At 36.5% G+C, this 23,411-nt stretch overlaps 2 protein-coding genes across 2 annotated transcripts in view; both read left to right on the top strand.

Moving 5' to 3' along the window:
* The window catches only part of LOC134842168 (uncharacterized), a 52,324-nt gene extending 50,746 nt beyond the window's left edge, over nucleotides 1-1,578 (top strand). Inside the window, exons 29-30 of the mRNA XM_063858383.1 lie at nucleotides 471-606; nucleotides 1,297-1,578. Of these exons, the coding sequence (XP_063714453.1) occupies nucleotides 471-606; nucleotides 1,297-1,397 (237 nt within the window). The 3' untranslated portion in view covers nucleotides 1,398-1,578. The remainder of the gene's footprint in view (nucleotides 1-470; nucleotides 607-1,296) is intronic.
* Nucleotides 1,579-2,454: 876 nt separating this feature from the next.
* On the top strand, nucleotides 2,455-3,861 carry LOC134842527 (riboflavin transporter 2-like). Its single transcript, XM_063858909.1, has one exon. The coding sequence runs from the start codon at nucleotides 2,543-2,545 to the stop codon at nucleotides 3,800-3,802; it is 1,260 nt and encodes a 419-aa protein (XP_063714979.1). The 5' UTR covers nucleotides 2,455-2,542; the 3' UTR covers nucleotides 3,803-3,861.
* The last annotated feature ends 19,550 nt before the right edge of the window (nucleotides 3,862-23,411 follow it).

Below are 23,411 nucleotides of genomic sequence, written 5' to 3'. Positions count from 1 at the left end.
CGATTTGTTCCCGTTTTAATATTTATCATGCCATGGAGGACCCTAATTCGCGCTAAAATTATTCAAATGATCGCTCGATGATAAAAGTTTTAAGGTTAAGCTAAGATGATTTAGCAAAGAGAGAAAGAATCAATATACAAGCTCTGATTATAGCTTTGCTAGCTTTGAACGGGAAAAAGGCTGTTGTTTTCCTGGTTAAGAATTGCAAGCTATTTTTGTGCTTAATTTCTGGGTTGAGTAATGTTACATCACCCTTAAACAGCCAGCTGGAGCCTAATTGTCCTCAAACCACTTAACAGTCAATTGAGAGGCGGAGTCTTAGTCATATTACCCCGGAAATTCAATTTTAGACAGAACCTAATCGAGGCAAAAAACAAGCCACCAGACTAAACGAATTTCCGCTTTTTTCATGGAAAAATTCTGTGTCACAATTAACTTCAGTGTCACAAAAATTGCAATGATGGATTTAGGACTGGTGGGAAGCACGGCGTGAATCGAGCAAGTTCTTTGCGCCGGCAGTCGTGATTCCAGACGACTTCCCCAGTGTAGACCCGAGAGATGTCGGATCCGAACTCACTCTCTCCTGGTCGGACATAGACTTCAGGGGTAAGATAGACAAAAAATTATCCCTTTACCATTACGGTTACCTGTGGTGATTCACGACTCGAGTAACAAGTTCTGGGAAACATTGACTAACCCTTAGTAGAGAATAATATGGGACGTAACATCAAAATGAGATGAGCGGACAGTACAATCAGACAAACAAATATTCATCATCTCAACAGATAACTATAAAAAACTATAGGTTGAAGAAATGGCGACTGTTCAACAAACCGCCATATTTAAAAACCGACATATCTTCAAGACGAAATTACATCAGAGTAAAGTAAATTACATCAGATTGCACATTAGTTTTGCTGATTGGAATTGTAATTTTTTCTCGGCTCGTTGGCCCTTCGGCTTGTTGCCCTATTATGTTTCGACCGACTCGACCAAAAATGGTATGTTTTGACCGCCTCGACCCAGGCTCGATATTTTTCGACCGACTCGACCCAAGCTGTCTATGTTTCGACTATGTTCGACCGAGGAAGAACATTTAGACCAAGTTCGACCGAGGAAAAACGTTTCGACCGAGTTTTTTCGACCAAAAAAAAAAACATTCCGACTGCGTTCGACGCAGGGTTTTCTCAACTATGGATTTTCGGTCGAACTCTGACATCTGTTCGAACCGCCTCGATCGAAACATAAATCGCAAACCTCGACCAGGGGAATGTTAAGTACATGTTTGTCTTTTAGCCAACCAAGACGGCATTTGGATGTTGTGGCACGGGTCTGACCCCGACGACCTTGCTTCATATCGGATGGTCTACTCCTGGTCAAGGTGTTGTGCCGGCTAAATGACACACGGAATTCGAATTGATTCCTAAATACTTTCATCTGCAAATCATTCTGAACAAAGTTGAAAAAAACTGACGTGTGTTTTTAGTGCTGAATCATATCACAATAGTTTAAACAAATATTATTTGAAGTGATAAATTATTGATGTTATTTCATGTTCAATAAATAGATCTTGTAATTGCTCGGTAAGGCCCTTGTAAGGGCACAATTGGAGAAAAAGTTTTGTTCTGATATGTAAATGCAAAATCAACAAAAAAAATGTCAAGTTTGAAATCGCAATTATAGCGCAATAAAAGCAAGACTTGATTGTAGATTTGCAATCATTGTATTTTTGAGCCACGATGTTTTGCTCTGCTTTTAATTGTTGAAAACGCGTCCAGAAATTTCGGCCAAAAACAATTCAGCCGATTTGAAGTTCAGCCAAAAGTATGCAGACAATTCAGCCAGAGACAATTCAGCCAATAAGAGTGACCGCCGCAGTCGCGCCAGCGTGTTGCGAGCTTGCCAACAGAGGGTAGGACTCTATACGAAATTTAGAGCCGGTTATCGCCGCGAAGCGACGACGCGCGCGTAACGCGCCCAGCGGCGACCTTAAACCGAGAAATATCTTCAATTCCGATTTTTTCTTTCGAATCGAGCGTTTTGTAAAGCTGGCTGAATTGTCTGTATACTTTTGGCTGAATTGTCTGAATTTCAAATTGGCTGAATTGTCTTCGGCCGAATTGTCTGTGCGCCGTTGAAAACGATTGCGAATTACAAGCCATGTGCGTCAGGCTTTACCTTTCTTAAAATTTTGACCACGTCTGTTCTAATTTACGACTTCCTTTTTTAGTTAAAAACAAACAACTTTGAATATCAATTAACGAGACAAGGGTCACACGCCAAAAAGATATGACTTAATTTTTTTGTACGTGTACATAAAAAAATCCGTTTTTGACAGATACTGGTCTTTTTAGAAAATAATATAGAATCATTAATCGTGTTACACATTTAGAACATTAAAAAGCCAAAAACGTCATGCATATTAAAAATCGAAATCTGATTTTGCGTGCAGTTGTGAACTCATTCTCTCAAACTTAAAAGAAAACTATAAGTTGAAAACCACGAGCCTTAACATTTAAAGTTCTTACATGTTCTAAGCTCAATGTTCGAAAATCAAAAGTTTAAAAAGATTCTTCCAGATCATAGACGCAACAATATTGTGTTCGCGTTACTTTTGCTCAGCGCTATCAGTTGTTGTCTGTATATTGACTCCATTTATATTGAGCTGCCATATTTGGTTCCCTACGCCCCAGAGGGATGGGATTTGGGTGCCTTTACTGCTGTTCTAAATGGCATTGGGAAACTGAGTTTGTTCGCGACACCTCTAGCAATCAAGTTTGGGCTCCGAAACACCGTGCATGTATGTAATCTATTGGGAGTTATTATAGGCACTTCCCTGATATTTATGTGGGACAAAACGATAGCAACTAGTTTGTTTAGTTACGATTTGAGTATTGGGTTTATAATACACGCTGGACTTTTGTTTGGAATCGATTCCTTGAGGTCAACTGTGTTTTTTATGCACTTGGAACAAGATTACCCGGAGCCGTTTCTGACAGCCGGAATCGTGGGTCAAGTTTCCAGTGGAGCTGTTACAACTATCATGTCATGCCTACAAGGGTATCGCGTGGCTTTCAAGCCCACACAACCTCTACAAGAGACTGAACGTGCTATATCGAAAATGTCGCTTGAGTTTTTATTCGGACCTCAAGTTGCATTCTCCGTTATTCTGGGAATATTATTTGTATCTTCTTTGTCTTTTGTTTTCCTTCAGTGTCTGGTTTATATAAATGAAAAATTTCAAACTGAAAAACCAGCTGAACGAGAGATTTCCGAATATTCTCCACTTAATGCAGTTTCTAACCAGAAATACTTCTTGTGGGGGGTGGCAATGTTTTCGTGGGGAAGTCTCTGCGCGTATTCGCCCACGTTTTTCACCTTCACCGCTCTTGCCTACAATCAAAGGTGTTACACTTTGTCAGTTCTCCTTTGGGGCGTGACCTTACCTCTCACAGGGCTATTTGCGCACTTCAAACCGGCAGAGCGAAAGATCACATTCGTTACGCTTATTTCAACTTTGTGCACAATATTTGCTATTCTGACACTTATTGCACTGGAGAGTCCGCATCCTCCATTCATAGACAGTGCATTAATGCAAGCGTGCATTATTATTATGTGGGGTTCAGAATCATTTCTGTGCTACCTGCTCTACGCATCAGCACTTCATAGCTTACAAAACTCAGGTGGTCCAGGAGCTTTTAAATGGGGTGTAGTTCTATCACAAGCAGCATCTACTGTGCTAGGTCTTATCTGCTTCTGCATTATCAGCTTCACCAATATATTCACTGACGAAGATGCATGAAGTCCGTTACGAAGGAACACAATTTCGGAGGAGCTCTGCGACAAAAACACAGACTAACAGAAATGAAATATTGATTGGAAAAATTGAGAAAATATTCATTGATTTAATAGAATTTTCATTTTACTAAATAAAAATCTTCTTTTGCCACACCGAGATTTGAATTTGATGATCTTAATATCAAACATCACACTGCCTTGATTGACATTTTTATCAGAATTATAAACTTTATCCGAAATAAAACGCAAAATTATTGTAGAAACCTTAATGACAAGACTGCTCGTATCAGGGCAAAGCCGTTCTTTGATGAAATTCCAAAAAAAAGAGAAAAAAAATCATGTGGTAAGAAAAATCAATGCAAATCCGAATAGCTGGTTTTGATTCGATTTGGAATCGCGCGTTCAATAACCAAAATTGGCAATTTTTAACCCTCCTACCTTTATCGCGCGCGTTCATTGTACAATACATCGCGCGTTCATTGTCAAAAAATGGCAATTTTCATACCCTCCTAACTTAATGAAAAAAATCACAGGCAACAAAACTCTTGAAATTTTACCAGATCACGGGTAAAATATCTGGAGAAGTTTAGGATGTCAAAACATTTCTGATAAAAGAACGGTTACATGTCATTTTGCCCCCAGTAAACTTGTTCCAGCCCAAATTGTCCTATTATATTTTGCCTTAAATGACAACTTGCCAGTGACATCTTGCACCAGATAATAAATAAAAAAATTTGCCCCAGATTCTCTGATATCCTCGTAGAACACGATGCCTTCATAAAGATGAAATATAATTCCGTTGAACATTTCCGCTTGAAAAAAAATGTGGAACCATTAAGACTTGTGCCAAATAAAAACGAGTTCAAAAATGCATGAACAAAATAACAGCCACAAAATTTAAACCTAAAATTCGTGTCGAGAGAAACATATTAAAAGGGGACAAGGCTCTTAATCAAGAAGTCATTAGTTAAAAACTCGAAGAAATCTAAAATTTAAACATGAAAGCAAGGAAATGGAAAACTGCAGGTACTGCCTGGCCCCTAAAATCCCCCATACACAGGGTAAGCCAGTTTTTGCATTATTGGCTTTTTTCATCTTCCAAATTGGGACCCTCTAGGGTGGCACCCTGCTGACTAAAAGGGTCATCACCCTTTGAACTATTTTGAGGTATCCATTTTTGATGACGCACTCTAAAAGTTTTCTGAAGGCGCCAATATGTATTAATTTTGAGAGGAGAGCGCGCGCCAAAAAACGCAATTTTTCGGTAAACATTTACCGGGAGAAGCTTAAAAACGCCTTTTTGCCTGTTTTTTCAAAATTTTGCCTGCACCGCTGAAAATTTGGCAAACACAGAGTCTTTTTGTTACTTTGAGAGATCTTGGAAAATCAATATGTTCAACCTAAAAAAAAGTCGGCAAAATTTTTGAAAATCCGCCCTCCCTCCCTTCCCCCCCCCCCCCCCCCCCCCCTCGAGAAAATCCTAGATTCGCCCCTGATCACAAAAACGATATTTCTTCCGACCATACCTCTGAGTTTTTCCAACAGCCTCAACAATCATGATTTTCTGATTCGCGGAGTCAATTTGAATTTTTGCAGGAAGGTATAGAGGCTTGGGTGGCTCCCTTGAACAATTGATGTCACCCCAAGATGCCAAATTTCAACGGCCTTTGTCGTTCGTATCAACTCTTGTGACTGCTTCTAGTGTATGTCTCCAGGGACTCACAGGTAATAACGGTTGCCGGCTGTTTTGACTATTGTTTTGATTTTAATTTAACTTCTCTGAACTCATGAGGCAAATTAGTTAATTGTAAAAGTTCTATACTTCTGACAAACCCTGCTCAAGGTCTAATCAGGTCACCACATGCTCGATATCCTCAATAACGCTCTCAAACGTTCGTGCCACTAATTTAGCTGCAACAAAACTCATAGCGGGTTTTAAAAAGAGAGTCAAGCTGAACTCGCAGTTGTTTTCATAGGCTCTTTTCAAACCCAGCTCGTTACCTCTGCATAGAAAACGAAAAAGGGCAAATAGTCAGGACACCTATAAAATAAACTCCTTTTTAAAAATGGGCTGTTAAGATATAAAAATTTGGCGCAAAATTTTTTTCTCAGCAAATATGTTTTAGTCAAGGTATTTTTATATCAACCTGAAAATTCAACCAACCATGTCTGGCTTTTTTCGTGCTAAAAATTGTTGCTTGGAAAAAATCATTAAATTCAAAATTTTACCCTTCTTTCAGTTGGAGTAAAAGCTAGTTTTTTCTCCACTTTATTCATGACTTTGTTTTTAACTTAATAGTTGTTTCTTTTAAGTTAAGTCAGTTGAGACTGATAAAAGTTCCTTTTAGATATGAAAAACCCCATCCGTTTTCTTTTTTTTTGGATACTTTTCAGCTTCTAATTGAACGAAAAAAAAATAGTTTTTCAGTGTAATTGAAACACCTTTTTTTCATAGTTTGAACAATATTAATGGTTGAGGCATAAATTTTAATGATTTTGAATTCAATTGGGTTTTTGAGAACAAACATTTTTTCATTATCAACCTTTGCTCATAGTTCAATTCGCTCAAAATATCAGATCTCGCATTTACTATTTGCTGTACTTCTCAGAATACTTGATGCAACTAACATTTTTTGCTTCCAGTGCTGCGATTTCTCACAAAGATTACTTGTTTTATCATAACAAGACAAAAAAGGTATGGCAAAGTTAAAATTCTCTATAACTTGTTTCAAGAACCTTTTGAGTTCAATTTTGATACACTCAAGTATTCTTTTTAGTTGTTTATTTATTTTTCTACTTTCGAAGAACAAATATTATGCTCAGATGCGTCCGCACTTTCTAGTAAAGTAGTTTATGTTTCAACATGCTATCAGTACTTCACTCTGTGAATGATAATCTAGATTTTTATGATGATTCGGATAATTTACCAAGATTAAGTTATGGTTAAGTGAGGCTATTGTATTCAGTAAAGATAAAGTTGCCCCCTGAAGTTTAGCTTGGATAAAAAATCTAAACGAACGCTGACCGTCTAAATTGAATCATCACGGTACTCTCTTTATTAGTTAGGTTATTAACTGTGAGTTGAAAGACTTAATCCATCCAAAGACCCATGTTGAGTTACTTGTCCTTCACGTTTGAACCGATGTGTGTTTGATTGCGTCGAATATCGCTAAGCCCAGCCTTCTGTTGAAAATAAAAATTATCAGAACTGAAATTTCATTTTTTAATGATAGAGCTTCCAATGAAAATTCTTTTGATTGCAAAATAATAAGTGCAAGATTCTTCCGTAGCAAGTTGTCTGAAAATTTCATACAAAGTAGTTCACTTTTCCAAAATCTGACACATGAAGCTGGAATAACTGTACAAGTGCATTTCAATTGCAGAACTCCACAATTAAACAGCTTTTTTTGTTGCTAATAAACTTGCTGAAAATGGCAGATTCCACGATTTAAATATTAAATTTGAGATGATACAAAAGATTTTGGACAAAAAATCTCCTAATTCTCTCACGACTCAGATACTCATACTTGAGGTTAAGAGTCTCTCAGGGTTGAATACCAGCGAGTGGCTGTTTAGGCGTGTCTTAAGTTATTGTTAACAAGGTTCGATATTAGAACGAATGCTTCTGTGTATTAACTCAACGAAAAACGAGAATCTCATCAAAAAATGGTAGGCCCCGATTACTCAGGTATCGAAGAAGTTATTAGAAACTTTATTCTGAAAGGTCCAAAAGCTCAGTATCAGTCTCTGCAAGTAATATACCTTACACAAAAGAAGATTTTTAAAAAATGTGCTGGTGCTCGATTAGTTATTAAATTCAAGAGCGAGTATGACGGATAAAATTTCGGGATTTCGTGAAAATTAACTTGGATCTTCCCTTGAAAGGCACAAAAGTACGAAGCGAAGACAATGTTACACATAAGAGAATGTCGGTTGGGAACCATTTTGTGAACTGGGGTAAAGAACTAGCATCTAGAAACTTCATGATCATTGTTGCACCATTTATAACATGATTTTCACTATTTTATACTATGATTCTTTGTTATTTCCTCAAAATATGACTGATTTTCTCTCGAAATTTCTAATGGCTAGTCAGTAATTTTTCAGGAATGAGATATCCTTAATTCAGGTCTTCAGGGTTATTGCAGGGAAAATCCATCTCTGAATCAGAGCTGAAAATTTAGCGCTAATTCAGCGTTGACTTAGCCCTGATCATGGCTAAAGTGACCCTGATCATAGACTGAACCTTAGACTGTAATCGCTGCGATATCTCTGAATTAGCGATAATTTTTCCTGTCAAGTCAACCTGGGACTCCAATTAACGAAATTCGAAACTATTTGATTACTTGTTTCTTTCGGAAATTGCAACAAATATTCGCGTTCATGCTTAGGCTGGGTATAAAATATACGAGGTAAAACCTGAACAAAAAAAACAGATCGTTCCAAGAAGGAAAAACGAAAAACAAAGGTGGATTCACAGTAAAAATCCTTTCTTTTTGTTGAAAAGCGCTCAAAGTAAGCCGATTTGCTCACCCATAGACTCAATTGACCTCATCCCAGCCACCGGGAAAATAAAATTTTGTTGTATGCCTCATTTTACTTTGACGCCATAAGTCGGTGAAACTGATAATTCGCGCGTTATATGCTCAAATTAAGCATTAATTTCTTGATTACCTTCGATCAATTCTTCATATAGGATACTACGTCTTTCTCAAACCTTGTTCACTTCAAAAATACCGAAAACAAATTGCGTAAAGTAGAGAAAGCGAAAATCAAAACATGTCACTCCAGTTGTGTCAAAGAGTCCAATCTAGCTCCTCAGATACTGACAACCCCCAAAACATAATTTACAAAAAAATTTACAGAAGGTATAGAGGCTTGGGTGGCTCCCTTGAACAATTGATGTCACCCCAAGATGCCAAATTTCAACGGCCTTTGTCGTTCGTATCAACTCTTGTGACTGCTTCTAGTGTATGTCTCCAGGGACTCACAGGTAATAACGGTTGCCGGCTGTTTTGACTATTGTTTTGATTTTAATTTAACTTCTCTGAACTCATGAGGCAAATTAGTTAATTGTAAAAGTTCTATACTTCTGACAAACCCTGCTCAAGGTCTAATCAGGTCACCACATGCTCGATATCCTCAATAACGCTCTCAAACGTTCGTGCCACTAATTTAGCTGCAACAAAACTCATAGCGGGTTTTAAAAAGAGAGTCAAGCTGAACTCGCAGTTGTTTTCATAGGCTCTTTTCAAACCCAGCTCGTTACCTCTGCATAGAAAACGAAAAAGGGCAAATAGTCAGGACACCTATAAAATAAACTCCTTTTTAAAAATGGGCTGTTAAGATATAAAAATTTGGCGCAAAATTTTTTTCTCAGCAAATATGTTTTAGTCAAGGTATTTTTATATCAACCTGAAAATTCAACCAACCATGTCTGGCTTTTTTCGTGGTAAAAATTGTTGCTTGGAAAAAATCATTAAATTCAAAATTTTACCCTTCTTTCAGTTGGAGTAAAAGCTAGTTTTTTCTCCACTTTATTCATGACTTTGTTTTTAACTTAATAGTTGTTTCTTTTAAGTTAAGTCAGTTGAGACTGATAAAAGTTCCTTTTAGATATGAAAAACCCCATCCGTTTTCTTTTTTTTTGGATACTTTTCAGCTTCTAATTGAACGAAAAAAAAATAGTTTTTCAGTGTAATTGAAACACCTTTTTTTCATAGTTTGAACAATATTAATGGTTGAGGCATAAATTTTAATGATTTTGAATTCAATTGGGTTTTTGAGAACAAACATTTTTTCATTATCAACCTTTGCTCATAGTTCAATTCGCTCAAAATATCAGATCTCGCATTTACTATTTGCTGTACTTCTCAGAATACTTGATGCAACTAACATTTTTTGCTTCCAGTGCTGCGATTTCTCACAAAGATTACTTGTTTTATCATAACAAGACAAAAAAGGTATGGCAAAGTTAAAATTCTCTATAACTTGTTTCAAGAACCTTTTGAGTTCAATTTTGATACACTCAAGTATTCTTTTTAGTTGTTTATTTATTTTTCTACTTTCGAAGAACAAATATTATGCTCAGATGCGTCCGCACTTTCTAGTAAAGTAGTTTATGTTTCAACATGCTATCAGTACTTCACTCTGTGAATGATAATCTAGATTTTTATGATGATTCGGATAATTTACCAAGATTAAGTTATGGTTAAGTGAGGCTATTGTATTCAGTAAAGATAAAGTTGCCCCCTGAAGTTTAGCTTGGATAAAAAATCTAAACGAACGCTGACCGTCTAAATTGAATCATCACGGTACTCTCTTTATTAGTTAGGTTATTAACTGTGAGTTGAAAGACTTAATCCATCCAAAGACCCATGTTGAGTTACTTGTCCTTCACGTTTGAACCGATGTGTGTTTGATTGCGTCGAATATCGCTAAGCCCAGCCTTCTGTTGAAAATAAAAATTATCAGAACTGAAATTTCATTTTTTAATGATAGAGCTTCCAATGAAAATTCTTTTGATTGCAAAATAATAAGTGCAAGATTCTTCCGTAGCAAGTTGTCTGAAAATTTCATACAAAGTAGTTCACTTTTCCAAAATCTGACACATGAAGCTGGAATAACTGTACAAGTGCATTTCAATTGCAGAACTCCACAATTAAACAGCTTTTTTTGTTGCTAATAAACTTGCTGAAAATGGCAGATTCCACGATTTAAATATTAAATTTGAGATGATACAAAAGATTTTGGACAAAAAATCTCCTAATTCTCTCACGACTCAGATACTCATACTTGAGGTTAAGAGTCTCTCAGGGTTGAATACCAGCGAGTGGCTGTTTAGGCGTGTCTTAAGTTATTGTTAACAAGGTTCGATATTAGAACGAATGCTTCTGTGTATTAACTCAACGAAAAACGAGAATCTCATCAAAAAATGGTAGGCCCCGATTACTCAGGTATCGAAGAAGTTATTAGAAACTTTATTCTGAAAGGTCCAAAAGCTCAGTATCAGTCTCTGCAAGTAATATACCTTACACAAAAGAAGATTTTTAAAAAATGTGCTGGTGCTCGATTAGTTATTAAATTCAAGAGCGAGTATGACGGATAAAATTTCGGGATTTCGTGAAAATTAACTTGGATCTTCCCTTGAAAGGCACAAAAGTACGAAGCGAAGACAATGTTACACATAAGAGAATGTCGGTTGGGAACCATTTTGTGAACTGGGGTAAAGAACTAGCATCTAGAAACTTCATGATCATTGTTGCACCATTTATAACATGATTTTCACTATTTTATACTATGATTCTTTGTTATTTCCTCAAAATATGACTGATTTTCTCTCGAAATTTCTAATGGCTAGTCAGTAATTTTTCAGGAATGAGATATCCTTAATTCAGGTCTTCAGGGTTATTGCAGGGAAAATCCATCTCTGAATCAGAGCTGAAAATTTAGCGCTAATTCAGCGTTGACTTAGCCCTGATCATGGCTAAAGTGACCCTGATCATAGACTGAACCTTAGACTGTAATCGCTGCGATATCTCTGAATTAGCGATAATTTTTCCTGTCAAGTCAACCTGGGACTCCAATTAACGAAATTCGAAACTATTTGATTACTTGTTTCTTTCGGAAATTGCAACAAATATTCGCGTTCATGCTTAGGCTGGGTATAAAATATACGAGGTAAAACCTGAACAAAAAAAACAGATCGTTCCAAGAAGGAAAAACGAAAAACAAAGGTGGATTCACAGTAAAAATCCTTTCTTTTTGTTGAAAAGCGCTCAAAGTAAGCCGATTTGCTCACCCATAGACTCAATTGACCTCATCCCAGCCACCGGGAAAATAAAATTTTGTTGTATGCCTCATTTTACTTTGACGCCATAAGTCGGTGAAACTGATAATTCGCGCGTTATATGCTCAAATTAAGCATTAATTTCTTGATTACCTTCGATCAATTCTTCATATAGGATACTACGTCTTTCTCAAACCTTGTTCACTTCAAAAATACCGAAAACAAATTGCGTAAAGTAGAGAAAGCGAAAATCAAAACATGTCACTCCAGTTGTGTCAAAGAGTCCAATCTAGCTCCTCAGATACTGACAACCCCCAAAACATAATTTACAAAAAAATTTACCCAAGGGTAATTTATTTCACCATAAAAAGAAGCTCTGAGACGCAATGATGTTTTTTTTACTTGTACGACGCATTGTACGCTTGGTAGCTCGAGGCCGAAAACCTTCTATTTTTTGGTCCAACAACAAAACCAATTTTTATTTGCAGAGAAAAAATTGCTGTTGGGTATTTAAACTTAGAATGCCCAATCATCACCAGAACTCGCTAATTATTGAATTAAATAAAAAGGTACTATACCCATTTCACCACATCATGGTCGTCAATTCAGCGACTATTTTGCTCATTTATAAGAAAATTTCTTTGCTCTTACGCGAGGTTCTTGAAACTATGTTCGGTCATTTTGCTAGTTCTGGTTTTTTGCCAATTCTTTTTTCGATTGCACCAAATGATGCTAACAAAAATGAATAGGAACCATTTATAGACTTCCATGACTGTGCTTTTTGAGAAATCTCCGCGCTGTTTTGAAAAACTTTGACCAAAAAATCACGGTTTTTGGCGCGCATTTCCCCTTTAGAAAAATTATAGGGTCCGTTAGCCAAAAGCTGATAACTCAAAATAGTACAAAGAGTTATCAGCAGGGGGCTGAATGAATCCCTGAGCAGGGGGTGGAAAAGCGTGTCTGCCACCAAACCCCCCCCCCCCGCCCCTAAATCCGCAACTGGTCGGCAGGGGGCTGAATGAATCCCTGAGCAGGGGGTGGAAAAGCGTGTCTGCCACCAAACCCCCCCCCCGCCCCTAAATCCGCAACTGGTCTTGATCATTGTTTCGCAGTAAAATTTTGTATGCTCTTTTGGCCTTCATAAAATGAACATACTTTCCTTAAGTTTTTTGAAGTGGTTGAATAGTGGTAGTGGGTACAAAAATCTATGTTATAAAAATTTAAAAAATGGTAGCCTCTACCACTGAAAACAATTTACTAGATTTAGCAAATCTGACTCAAGACTGCCGATGACCCACAAAAGCAGGATGGAGCAAGTTAGCGGCAAACCAGGAATGTGGGTCTGAGTTGTTGAACAGCACCTTAGCTCTCTCGAGCCATTCCCTGCCCTCGAAGCCCCCTTGCTGCGGTGTTCCAACAAGGTTTTCCACGTGGAAACCGCTTTGCCACGTTAAAGACGTGTTATACTGCAGCTCGTATAGGCCGATGCTATTGGTGAAAGACAGGAAATAGCGTCTCCCACGTTTTTAAAAACATAAACGTCACGCACAAATGATGTGACGTCGCCACAATCTCCGTACAAAATCTGCTGTATGCGTGTCAATGACTCCTTTCAGGCATTGCCAGTTAGTTACGTACCTGAAACAAAAACTATCTGTTATTTCGACCTAAAAATAAGACACCTCCGATTCCTTCCAAACTTGGTCAGTAAGTTGCATACATGTATGTTGTCTCCTAGCACACGTCGTCGTTTTTTCGTTGTTAAGCCGTAACTACAGTGATAACCAAAGGTAAGACAGTAGTGTTATTACTCATAGATGGCTGTCCAAAACTCAGTTGCGGGCTCAAACTAAGTTCACGATGGCGACTTTCATACGCTTCACCAGCGGAACAATATCAAGAGGGCAGTCCTTGCATTTAGCCCTTCCATTATTATTATTAGCCCTTCCACTATGTCGAAATGGTCCCAAATAGCATCTCTCTTACGACCAATTTGCTCATACTTGCTCTAAAAACCAGGCATTTAATGCACGACTGTTCCAGACAATGTTTGTTAATTGTAAGCAGAAGCTATTAAACGCTAAAATACAGGTCAAACATAACACATTTTTTCGGTTGCTTACAACACCTTCTAAATCTGATTTAAATCGTGTTCAAAACAATCCAAATTGTTTTCTTATTTGCCAACCCTGATCCAGAGTCTCTTATCTTAAAAATACTATCAAATGATTCGCCTCAGTTCAATTTAAAACAATTCAAACTACCGCTTATCCATGTTATAAGAACGGAAAAAATTGTCCGTAAATTACCGCAAAATGGCCAAAATAGTATTTTTCGAAACCCCATAAGTCTACTGAAAAAAAATCAAAATTTGCAAAAGTTTGTAATTTCAAGCCGATGAACAAATTTAAAAAAATGTTTGCGTTTTTTTATGCCGTGTGCCATTCCCCGGATGACACAGCAGCACCTTCCGTTGTACGCAGCACCTTGCGATGACCCTGCAGCACCTTCCAGCACCACCTTCCTTATTGCGGAAGTCGTAATGAAAAGAAAGGTACAAATATTCTGGAGGTTAAATTTTTCATTTAAGCCAGAATATTTCTAGCTTAAATGCAAGAAGACGGCCATTTTAACAAGGACAACGTGTAAAACAGAACAGCCGGATACGAGACGACGAACAGTCGGTAGGAACAGAGATAAAAATTGAAAAAAAGACAAGCCTCGGACACGAAACCTTCGTGTGATAACGCACTACACCACGAAGCTGAGTGAAGCCGGAGGGTATAGTGGAATCTTCGGGACAGATCCGAACCCTCCTGAACGGAGAAAATTAAGAGATAACAACGTTATTTCTAGGAAAATTTGTAGTTGGAGGCCCGGTGCCCAGAGACTTTTTTACAAACAACTAATCCTTTTAGCTGCTGTAATGCCCTGAACGTGTTTAATTTAACTCAAATTTAATTTGTTTTTTTTTTAGAGCATGAGTAGTTAGGTGCCAGGAAAGGCCCCATCCATCTCTAGTGGATATAATATATAACTGTCATTAAAAGTATTTGTAATTATGGTTTCTAGCCCTATTTTTAGTAATAATCACGTTGTAGTGCGATCCGAGACCCAGCTATGAGGTTTCCAAGTGAACGGAAGCTGAATAAAAAAAAAACGCTGATGGCCTGAAAGCGGTAACATGATGGTTAGCTCTCAAACAGACCGGAAAATGAACTGGCTAGGTCGAGACGGTGAAAAAGGAGTACAATTTAATGTAACTGACGTCAGCCAGTCATCAATAGAGACGTTTTCTATCCTCCGTCGCTGTGTAATTTCTGGGCGAATGTTACATCGGCATCGGTTTGAGATTCATGGTTGCAATCTAGACATATGATGGAAAAAATACTTGAAAAGAATTGAAGGGACCAAAAAAAAAATGAATAGCTGATTACTGTGTAAGTAGCACAGAATGTTCCAACTATAGTCTTTAGAAAACTACGGTTTATAAAATTTTTCAAATTAGAGTAGTTTCTCCTGCTTGGTGTGATAAAAAACCTGACGTGAAAAAATATTTTAGATATTTATAGTAATATAAGCAAATTGGACAAATATTTTTGCAGGAAAATGACTAGAAAAACAAAAAAATCATTAGAAAAACTAGTTTTTGAAAATTGTTGATTTTCCGAAGTTTTTGGTTCCCAAAATGAAGCTAAAAAACGCCAAAAACTAGTTGTACTTGTTTTAAATTAAATTTTAATGTCTTAAATTAGGTAAATTTGCAGATTTCAGCTGTTGTAAGCCTGCTCGCTTGCTTTATTCGCTCGAATTAAAACAAAAAAAAATCAAAAAAGACAAAAAAATCAAAAAATTCAAACCGGTTTCAAAATTCAAAAAATCAAAAGAATTAGGACAAAAAATCAAAAATTTCAAACCGGTTTTTCTCGAAACTAGAAAAAAATTTCGAGAATTTTTTTAATGTGGTTCGAATCACGACTGAAAGGGCTTTAGTATGATATATCACTCAACCCAGTCCGATCATTATCTGTCGTACCTGATTTTGCGTGGAAAACAAAAAAAAACAACCGAATACGCAGTTCCTCCCAATTTTCAATGCTCGGAAGAAAAATTTTCAAAGCGTTGTTTAAATACTGCTCATAAAAATGTTTTGGATGCAATTTCTCGTAAACAGCACAATGAGTTTGATTTTTTGGAGATAAAATTGTTCATTAAATAGCCGTCAAACACTTTCATATGAAGTCAATTTCAAAATTATCACTCCGAATACTCGTTTTTCTTACTCAGGAAATGCTTTTAGAAATCTCTCGTTTTCTAATGATTCTTGCGATTCAGATAGAGCTTTCATCAGATCGAGCTCTCGAAAATGTTAACATCCGATATGAATATTCGTGATGTATTATTTGTCCTACTTTCAACTCATAATAAAATTCAAAATGAAGCAAAACAAAACAGCACAATTGACAAAAACATAAGTATAACAAACTGAAATATTTGTGAGCTCAAAATGAAAAAAAAATTTCCAGAATCAATCAGGACCCAATAACAATAACCTTTAAGGAAACATGCAGAACTATTTTCAAGTTTTCTGTCGGTTGGTTGACGATGTTATCTGTCAATCATTAAGATTTCGGACAATTCTTTCCTTGCATAGATCAAAAGGTTTGATTCAGGAAATGGAACTTATTGGCGTAAATTATTAATTGTGTTAGCAGAGTGATAGTTTTCATCAAACTTGTCGATTTGAAGAAAGTAATGCAATTATTGTTCCGACAATCGATACGAAAGTTACGGAATATTTGTGCTCGGGGTGGTTTTTTTCTTCCGACTAATTTCGACTTTTCATCTAGTCATTTTTAACAGTTTTTTTTAATATCATTCAAAAGGTTGTGTTGTCTTGAGCTTAAAAATGAAAAAATATTCTACCTGTGATAATTTTTCGTAAACTTATGGGGGTTTACAGATTTCCATTTTGACCAATTTGGGACAATTAAAGCGCGATATATTTCGCGCTTTTAACGTGTAAGCGGAGTTTTAATCAGTCTTAGAAATTGTTCCAATTTGGTTGAAAGAAGCTTATTGGCCATAATTGACTTGCTACAAGGAGCGAAATCTATTCTTTTCTAGTTTATATGGCGTCTGGGGGATCATTTTCAAAAAAAAAATTTCAAAATTCAGAAATTATTTTTTTCATTTTTTTTAACATTTAATTTGTTAATAATATTTATGTTATTACTGCTCCATAAACCTTGAGAGGCAGTCGGAACATTCAGCAGTCTTGTTATATTCTAGTCATACTAAAAGCAAACAAAATTCAAAAAACTCCCTCGTTTTGCAATTACCCGGGTTGACCTCCATAGAAAAAAAAATGCTTATCATACAATTCCATGCATGGGTTCTATGGAAAAAATGTTTATAAGATTTCCATTTATGAAAATTGTATGATACGCATTTTTTTCATTGAAGTTTTTTTCAAGAAAACTTTTAGAAAGAATTTTTTTTAGTAGGTTTAAATGAGCTTGATTCGTTTTCTGATTAAGTTAGCCCATTTTTTTTTCTTTTTTTTAACAAAAAATGTTTCATACGATTTTCATTCTATAAAATGGTATGATAATCATTTTTTTCGATAAACAAACTTTCAGCCTCGACCATAATTGATTTGCTACAAGGAGCAAAATCTATTCTTTTGTAGTTTAAATGGCCTATGGGGGATCATTTTCATAGAATAAATTTCAAATTTCAGAAAATATTTTTTTGATTTTTTTAAACATTTATTTTGCTAAAAATATTTATGTTTTTACTGCTCCAAAAACCTTAAGAGGCAGTCGGAACATTCAGCGGTCTTGTTATATTCTCGTCATAGTAAAAGCCCGGGTTGACCTCCATAGAAAAAATGCTTATCATACGATTACATACAAAAAAAATGCTTATCATACGATTTTCATTTTATAAAATGGTATGATAATCATTTTTTCAATCAAAAAACTTTTAGCCTCTACACAAAAGAGTAATTTAGAAAATTTGCCTCCAAGATTTTTTTTTTTCAACCGCAAATTGAATTTTCTACGCAAACAAACATTTTACGAAAAAAATTTTTTGCATGCAAAATTTAATTTTTTGTGTGCATAACGTAGTCCTGGATACGATAGTATTGGCTTTTTTCTTTTCACTTCAAAATTTTTCCAAAAACGCTGAAAATTCCTCTATTTCTTTTGTAGGGCGTGTTTATGTATGCCCTGATCAATATCTAATAATTTGAAAAATCAAAAATCAAAATAATCATCATTGAAAAATTTTGCCAAAAATTAAAAGTTTGTTAGTTTTGTTACATCATGTGTGAAAGACAGCTCGAAGACAATTCAGGTCGTTTTCTATGCATTGTAAAAGCAAGACCGTCCAACTTTTGTTGATTTGAGTAACCAAGGTCTTTGTCACTTGGGTTCGGTTGCAAACAGAACCCAAATTTTTTCAGAAAAAAAAATTAGAAACAAAAAAAAACAACTTTTTGGTTTAAGGCAAAAAACACCTATCATACAATTCCATTTAATGTAAAAAATGGCTATCATACAATTGCATTGTATGGAAAAATTTATCATCATGTGACTTTCATATGATTTTTTTATTCTATGGAATTGAATGGAATCGTATGATAAGCATTTTTTCCATAGTATGGAATTGTATGATAAACATTTTTTGTCAACCCGGGTACATTATAAAACGTGAATATGAAATGTGTTTTGAATAGCTCAGATTTGGACATATCATATAAACTACCCAATTTTCATTCAATTGCTTTCACTGCCTTGATTATTAAAAAACGCCAAAAAATTGAAAAGAGACTTGTTAAAACACTTCTACCAGTTTCAACAACAATACTTTGGTCAGTATCAATTTTTGATCTGACAAATGTCCGTTTTCAACTAACTTTTGCAGCTATTGGTTGCCCCCCCCCCCCACCCCGATTGTTCAGATTACCAAGTTTGGGCTTGGTTTTTCCTCGCAAAATCAATTGCTGCAGATATATGTAAAATCGAATCGAGTAACATATCACACTGAACCTTGTTAAAAGCAACATCACTTTTTATAAATTAATAAAAAAACATAACCAACAGACAGTTGGAAAGAGTCAATTAACGCAAGGAAAAAGAAAAACTGAACTTAATTTGTGAAAACTGGATTAATAGATAAAATTTACATTCCTTATGAGAAATTTGAAAACAAAATTCCACTTTCGAAATTAGAAGTCTATCACGTTTTTTTACCTTTAAATTTCTGTAGTTCGATACTAGTGGAGTTTGCCCTCCTTTTGTTAAGGAAATGATCTGAACTTAAAAAGAAAACAAAAAACAAACCACAAAAAATCAAGTTTGAGCGTGAAAAAAAAATCACCAAGGCCTATATAAGAGTCTTCACTATGTTCATCGACTTTTAATCATCTCAGCAAATTACTTTACTCGAAGCTGTTACTTCTTCTCATTCTGCTAAATTTATCATCTTAACACCCTCCCGTCATAAATTTACAGAGAATCTAATAGAAGATAAGAAAAACTGTTGCTACTAAATTGACAGTATACTGAACATTTTTTGCAAATTGCACAACAATGGGCTATTGTTTTAATAAGACTTTTTAAAAGAATGCTAATATCAGATGTTTTTTTAAATTCAAAAATTTCCCCTCAACATCCAATTCAAGGCGCAATATGATTAGCTTAGCGTCTGCTAACTCATTATTTGGATCAATTGAGTACGCAGTAGCGGATTTAGGGGGGGGGGGGGGGCGGACGCCCCCCCTCAGGGATTCGGCACCCTGCCGACTTAAAGGACCCCCCTTTGTACTAGTTTGAGATATCCTTTTTTGGTGATGAACCCTAAAACTTTTCTAAAGGAGCCAATCTATACTAGTTTTGAAGGGGGAGCGCGCGCCGAAAAAACGCGATTTTTTGGTCAAAATTTTCCAAAAAAAGCCTAAAAACGCCTTTTTTTGGCCTGTTTTTTCAAAATTTTGCATGCGGCCGGCGCAGAAAATTTGGCCATAATAGGGGCAAAGCAGTGCTTTGGGAGAGCTCGAAAAATCAATTTGGTCGACCTAAAAAAAGGTCAAAATGTTCGAAAGTTTTTTGAAAATCCGCCCCCCCCCTCGAGAAAATCCTAGATCCGCCCCTGTGAGTACGTAATTCAATTTAAACTGAATTCTCAGCCAAACCTATACGCCACATTTGCTGAGCGTTAATACAAAAGTGGAAATTTTTGTCTTTCAATTTGAGCTCAAGGGCAGCGATAATTTTGAGATTCCATAGAAAAACTTCGTCACATCTCGCTAATTAAAAAATGATTAGTGGTATAAAAATAAAAAACAAAAAAATGAGTTGGACAAGGAATTCAAAAGTGACACAATCAACTGTTTTCTGTTGATGCCATCTGAAGCTGAACTTTAGGATTGGATGAGGCTGAAACTCATTTCCTTCTGCAAATCTTACTTAAAAATGATGTTGGTATACAATTACAATACCTTGACTTGATTCTTGTTATGTTTGTTTAAACATCATCTATAAAACACTCTTCCAGACCATATCAAACTGTAAATAACTGATACGGATGCTATACGATGGTATTGCGATCAAAAACTCCATTTTACTACACTGCAAGTTTAAATAATAAGTGCAAACCAAATGACAAACGTTTCCGGAATTCTATTACTTCCAGAGTGTATTTTGGTCAATCTATGTTGTTGTAGCTACACTACTTTTGGTGCCAAACTTCTGATTGAACTGGAGAGATCGATTCTGTTTGAGAAATAAAGAGAATCAGGGAATCTTCGAGGGTCTTTGGCTGCAAAACCGACGCAGAAGGTGAAACAACTTTTTCCAGTGAGAGCGTCTTTGTGCTGGTGTCGGCGCTTCCTCTTTGTGTAGCGCACTCAAGAGGGAGGTTCGGTTGTCGTTAATGATGCCCCTTCCAGGGGCCAAGTTTTTCGGCGTTCGAAGAACCGAATGAAACCTCTAGCGCGGTTCAAGCTGGCAGTTTTTAGTTAGTGAGGAGAACCGAAAAACAACTATTCTCATGTGGAGCTATGTAATAAGCTGCAAATGTTTGGCAGCTTCTTCGGTATTCTCCCATAGGTTAAGGATGGTATATGAGATAGGGAGTACCCGGCAGTTGAACAGATGGTCAGTGAAGTGTGGTCCTTGTATAACAATTTGGGCAGACGTCAGATATATTGTTATTCAACCTCCACTAGTATTTATTAATGTGTGTTGAATAACCCGATCTTATTTGTGCTAGCGGATCTTATTTGTGATCTTATCCAGTCAAGTTTGTTTTCATTAGCTGATATTATTGATGGAATTCTGCCAAGTAGCTTAGATTTCTCGTGAAGGAAACTTTGTAATTCAGTGGAATGAAAATTTTTGATCTCGCAAGCATATTCAAGCTGAGAGATGCTCTCTTGGTTGTTCGTAAGCAAGTGGTCATCTTCGAATTTGAACTTATGTTCGAGGGTGGGCCTGATATTTTGGTTTTACCTTTTAGAGTTAACAGTAAGGTGATCTGCTCTGTGCTCTTGATAACATCTAAGAAAGTGTTAGGACAGCATTTCATTATGTTTTCTGACTATTTGTTTCATGTTTAATTGTGTAAATGCATGTCACTCATTTTTACGCAACCAGCAAATGCCATTAGTGCATTGCTTTATTTAACTTTTAGACGTTGCCAGTTAGTATAACTCAGTGTGGGGGTATTTTTGGGTGACGCGTAGTTTACTACAACCCTCCCAAGTGCCTCGTAAGTAATAGTGAGTGTTTATTTGGAGCAACCCAAGTAATGGCGGCAGGATTTTTCATGACATTATTTTTTTTTCGAAATTTTTCAGACAGTTACGTGCCGTCGACAGTTACATTTGGTTCTAGATTGAACTCATTTGTCCAAGTTGAAAAGATAGATGTTGTAGATTTATCCTTTGAGAGTGACAGATTTCTGTTTGTAAGCCAGGTGTTAAGGTTTTCTAAGTATGAACTTATGGCCTGGGTGAGGTTGCTGATGTTGGGACCGAGTGTTGTTTTAGTAGGTTCGTCTGCTTAAGTTTTTCCTCTGATGTTTATATTCTAAGGCAGTGGAACATATAGGTTAAGGACCACGGACAACCTTGGGAAAAACTTCATTTCGCCTTCATGCGTTTGTATTCAGTATCCGCGAATTCTACATGAGTGTTTCTATTGAGAGACAAGAAAACATCTTTTGGTGTTATCAAATAGATTCGAGCTGGTGATATCATTGAGCAGAATTGTGGTGATCAACAGTACCGAAGGCTGCAGTCAAGTCTAGGTCAACCATTACTGTTCTTTGACAAGATTTTGCATTGTTCAAGCCAGCTTTGATGTAGAACGAGATGCCCTTAAGGGCAGTACTAGTCGATCATTCTTTTCTAAAGCCTTGTTGATGTTGTCAAAAATGTATGTTCAAGTTAAATTCAGGTAAAAGTATGCGATATACGAGTTTTGCTACTGGAGAGAGCAGTCCAATTGGTCTGTTTTGTAGCTCTTAACTTGTTCTGGATCTTTTCCTGTTCCTGGTTTAGCTAGGGGTACAATTCTTCTCATCTTTTTGGCACGATTACATTACTCCGTGAGAAACTTATATTGCTCAAACATTTGATGGCTTGTTTTCCAATGAAATATAGATGCATTGAAGCTATGTTGTCTGGTCCGAGTGCTTTGCTTCTTTACTGGACTTTACTGCATCTTCATCGGCAAAGAGTGCGGGGGGTTCGTTGGTGTTTTGGGATTGGTGTTTGATAGTCCTTTGATTGTAGACCAGAGTTTACTTGTTGCTCCTCGATGGTCAACATTTCCAAGAAACTCAATTTAATTAGCCTTTTGTTAACTTCGACTAGATTAATAATTTTTTTATTAATTTCACTTATTTTGGGGCTCCAGGGTCCTGTTGTGGAAGTTTGTCTCTTGTGAGAAGTAGATCTACAGTTGGCAAATTGGGCTTTACCTCTTTAATTCATCCCTGAGGTATATGTCTAGATGCCGCGCCGCAGATAATTTTCCGGGAAACTTTCTCGCTTTCGATAGCTGATTCGGGCAATAGTAGTACTCGAAAAAAATTTCGCTCTTATTTTGAAAACAGTTTGAATTTCCCAGGTTATTTCCAATGTGATGGCAGAATGATCAAACCGAACTTGTTGTTACAGTGCCAATCTGCGGACAGTGCAAAATTTGATGTTGCTAACTTGATCTCAGGTGATTTAACGATATTATTCGATTTCCTATTGGGTGTGTGTTCATCGAGTACAACAAAGTCGGACGCAACAATTTCATCTGCTATTTTAACGCCGCGCGAGTCAGGTTGTAGTTCGGAGGACCACAGAGAATTATGTGCAATGACATCACCTAATATTATTGCATATGTTCGTTCGTAGGTTTTGAATTGACGCAGTGTATCAAGATCTACAACTTGAGTGTGGCGGGATGTAGTCGTTATAAAGTGTAGAGCTGGATGCGTTGGTTACTGTTTTAATTGATTGTTGTTCTATGTGTGGGTCATTTTGGTGTAGTTTAAGAGTTTGGTATATGATATCAACCTTGCTAATTAAGGCAAGTTCAACTCTTTTGCCGCGGTAATTAGGTCGGTTTTGGACGAAAATTTGATATATTGATGAGGGGGCTTGGGTTCATTGAAAAAGAATGTCTTTTGTATTTCTGCAACTTTGGTGTCCGTTGTTGCCATGTGGTGTAATATATAATCTAATTTAAGTCTAAGCCGTTTGCCTTGAGTTGCAGAACTTTAAAATCAGGCTCATTTTTGTTGTTAATTATTAAGG

The sequence above is a fragment of the Symsagittifera roscoffensis genome, chromosome 3 (assembly GCF_963678635.1).
Source record: "Symsagittifera roscoffensis chromosome 3, txSymRosc1.1, whole genome shotgun sequence".
Classification (NCBI taxonomy): domain Eukaryota; kingdom Metazoa; phylum Xenacoelomorpha; order Acoela; family Convolutidae; genus Symsagittifera; species Symsagittifera roscoffensis.
This window is presented reverse-complemented; position numbering and strand designations above follow the sequence as displayed.

What these genes read in the sequence shown, in the direction of transcription:
- LOC134842527 (XM_063858909.1), top strand. Translation starts at nt 2,543, where the DNA reads ATGTTCGAAAATCAAAAGTTTAAAAAGATTCTTCCAGATCATAGACGC.